The following is a 2,852-nucleotide window of genomic DNA, read 5'->3' on the forward strand; positions in this document are numbered from 1 at the left end:
AGACATCACTGGGGGACCTGGACCGGAAAGGCATCGTGGAAGAGAAGCACCCACAGCACACAGTCCACAGGACTTTCTGGATCTCTTGGTTTCTGAAGGCATAAATAACCGGGTTGATCATGGAGTTGTAGGTGGCAGGGAGAAGGGTCATGTATGTGTAGAGGGCCGGGTAGCTGTAATCCCCCAGGAGACAGTAAATGGCAAAGGGCAGCCAGCACGAGGCGAAGGTGCCCAGGATGATGGCCAAGGTGGCGATGCCTTTTCGGGTGGTGACGTAGTGGGAGCTGGCCAGGAAGTGTCTCTGCACGGCGATCTGGTGGGCGTGCCGGCACACGATCTTGCAGATCTGCACGTAGAGCTGGAGCATCACTGCAAAGACCATGAAGAAGGAGACGGAGAGGATGATGAGGTGGTTCTTCATCAGCGGCTTCACGATGCTGCAAGTGGAGTGGTCCTTCAGGCAGTTCCAGCCCATGATGGGCAGGAGCCCATAGCAGATGGAGGCTCCCCAGGTCAGGATCAACATGATGTAAGTCCTGGTGACCGTCCTCTCCGAGTAGTAGGTCAGGGCGTTGTAGAGAGACAGGTAGCGGTCAATGGTGATTGTCAGCAAGCTGCTGACACTGGCCGTGAAGGAGGTGACCAGGAGCCCCACCGTGAGCAGGCTGACTGACTCCGACGGGATGAAGTAGACAAAGGCAAAATGCAGGATCAGCCCCAAGCCAGCCAGGAGATCGGCTGTGGCCAAGCTGCCGATGAGGAGGAACATAGGAGCCCGGAAGGCCGGGGTGTAGAAGATGACCACCACCACGATGGCGTTCTCGCAGGAGATGATGGTTCCTGAGATGCAGAGGGCAACATCCCATGGGTTCAAGGCAACAGGTCGCACCACAGACTCCAGGTCCAAGGAGCTGCCACTCCCGTTCCTGGCTGCGAACCAGCCTTGCTGGCCTCCGGTGGAGTTGTGGGGCCCTTCCTCCATCATGCTGCCGGAGGCCAATCTGCAGGAGTGGAAAGCAAGAGCATCCCTCTGAGCACCTGCTGTCCACAGCAGGGACCTGCCTGAACTGTCACAGAGCAGCAAGTCCCTGGCCCGCCCTGGCACCGCTGAGCTGAGGACAGCGCTGTGCACCTGCCTCCCCTGGGCTTCCTCCACGAGCTGGGCAGGAGCAGAGTTGGTTTCACCTCCATATGTTTACAGCATGCTCGCTGTTTGCTCTGAGAGGGGATATTTTCTGGACAAGGTGTTTTGTTTTTCTTCTTTCACAAGCAAAAAAAAAAGAAGAAAGAAAAGAAAAAAACATAAAGGAAAAGCTGCTCAGCCTATTCGCTCCTGCCTGCATCCGCTACCCTGGAGCTGCCCAGCGGGAGGGGTTGTGCATTGCACAATTTTGACGGATAAATACTCCAGAGCGGGACCGGCCCTGCCACCCTCCTGCAGCGGCTCTCGGCAGCTCACCGCCCACCTGAGGACTTCAGCGGAAAAGTTACGGGGATAAAAAGCAGCAGGTGAAGAGGGGAGGGGGCGGGCAGAGCCCAGGCCAAGCCGGCACCTCTCCAGCACCCACAGCTCAGCGGAGGCAGAGGCGCCTTCCCGGCCCTGCGGTGCATCCCCTGACCGGGGGCTGCCCTTTCTGGGGGGGCRGGCAGGCAGCACAGCCCCTCCGGGTGGGGGGGCTGCCCCTCACCCCCTATCCCATGGCTCTGCTCTATGCCCAGGCAGGGTCGCCCCCTCCCTGACCACCCCCCCCCCCACCCGGTGCCAGGCACTCACCTGCCGGGCGGCTGCGCCGCGGGCCGGGCTGCGCTGGGCTCCCGGGCTGGGGGCCCGCTGCCATGGGCGCCGCCGAGTTATAGCGACCGAGCCCCGCCGGGGGGGGGTGGTGGGGAGGGAGGCCGGGGGTGACTCACCGCCGCCCCCCCCCGCCCCGCTCGCCCCGCTGTGACGTCAATGGCGCGCCGGAGCCAATCAGCGCCCCGCAAGGCAGCGCGGGCGCGCGCGCGCCGCATAGTAATCGCGCTGGGGATGGAGCAGCCCATTCATAAAAACAGCCCCCCCATACACACACCCCCACTCCACACCGCAACCCGCGCCCGCTGCCCCCCTCCCCCCTCCCCCGGCGGGCTGTGGGGCCCGGGCCCCCGCTGTGTCCTTGCGGAGCCCTTGCAGGGCGGCGGTGCAGAGGGAAGGGGGATTCCCCCCCACACACACCCCTGCAGAGGCGGTTCGGTTCCGGGGCTCCGTGTGCAGGGGGTTGGGGGCGGCAACTCGGTGCGCCGCGGCTGGGGAGGGGGCTGCAGTCCCGTTCTGCAAAGCCTCCTCCCGGCCCCCCCCCGCCGGGCTGAGCCGCCGGTGGGGCTCTGCCCCCAGCGCCAACCCTCCCCCCCCCTCGGGGCAGGAGGGCACCGGGGACCTCTGCTTCCCGAGCTCCGCGAGGGGTCCCCGGGGCCCGGCTTTCCCGAGCGGGCCCTGAATAATTAATTCATCGTCGGGCGAGAGCCGGGAAAGTCCGCCCCGGGCGGCGGGGCTGCGGGAAGGGCGGCTGGCAGGGATCCCTCCTCCCTGCAGGAGGAGGAGGAGGAAGGAGGGAAGGCCAGCCCTAACCGCAGCGRGGAAGACGTGTGCCACCCCCCGGGACCCTTCCAGGACTGCCCTGCGCCCCGGTTCYTCGAAGCCCGCGGTGGAAGCGGGCGCATTTCAGGGCATTTCAGTGCTTTCAGGCAAGCTGCCCCGCGCCGGGAGGGGGCGGGTTGGGCCCGGCTGGCACCGGGCTGGCACCGCCGTGGCCGAGGCGCGGCAGGGCCCGCGGTGGCGGCGCCAGGGCGGCCCGGGAAGGGGCCCGGCCCGGCCC

General features: G+C 65.8%; 1 protein-coding gene across 1 annotated transcript in view; it reads right to left on the bottom strand.

Moving 5' to 3' along the window:
* GPR3 (G protein-coupled receptor 3) overlaps nt 1–985 on the bottom strand; it is a 1,360-nt gene extending 375 nt beyond the window's left edge. Inside the window, exon 1 of the mRNA XM_026062593.1 lies at nt 5–985. Within this exon, the coding sequence (XP_025918378.1) occupies nt 5–985 (981 nt within the window). The remainder of the gene's footprint in view (nt 1–4) is intronic.
* Nucleotides 986–2,852: the final 1,867 nt, after the last annotated feature.

This window comes from Apteryx rowi, unplaced genomic scaffold (genome assembly GCF_003343035.1).
Source record: "Apteryx rowi isolate R43461 unplaced genomic scaffold, aptRow1 scaffold_190, whole genome shotgun sequence".
NCBI classification, from domain to species: Eukaryota; Metazoa; Chordata; class Aves; order Apterygiformes; family Apterygidae; genus Apteryx; species Apteryx rowi.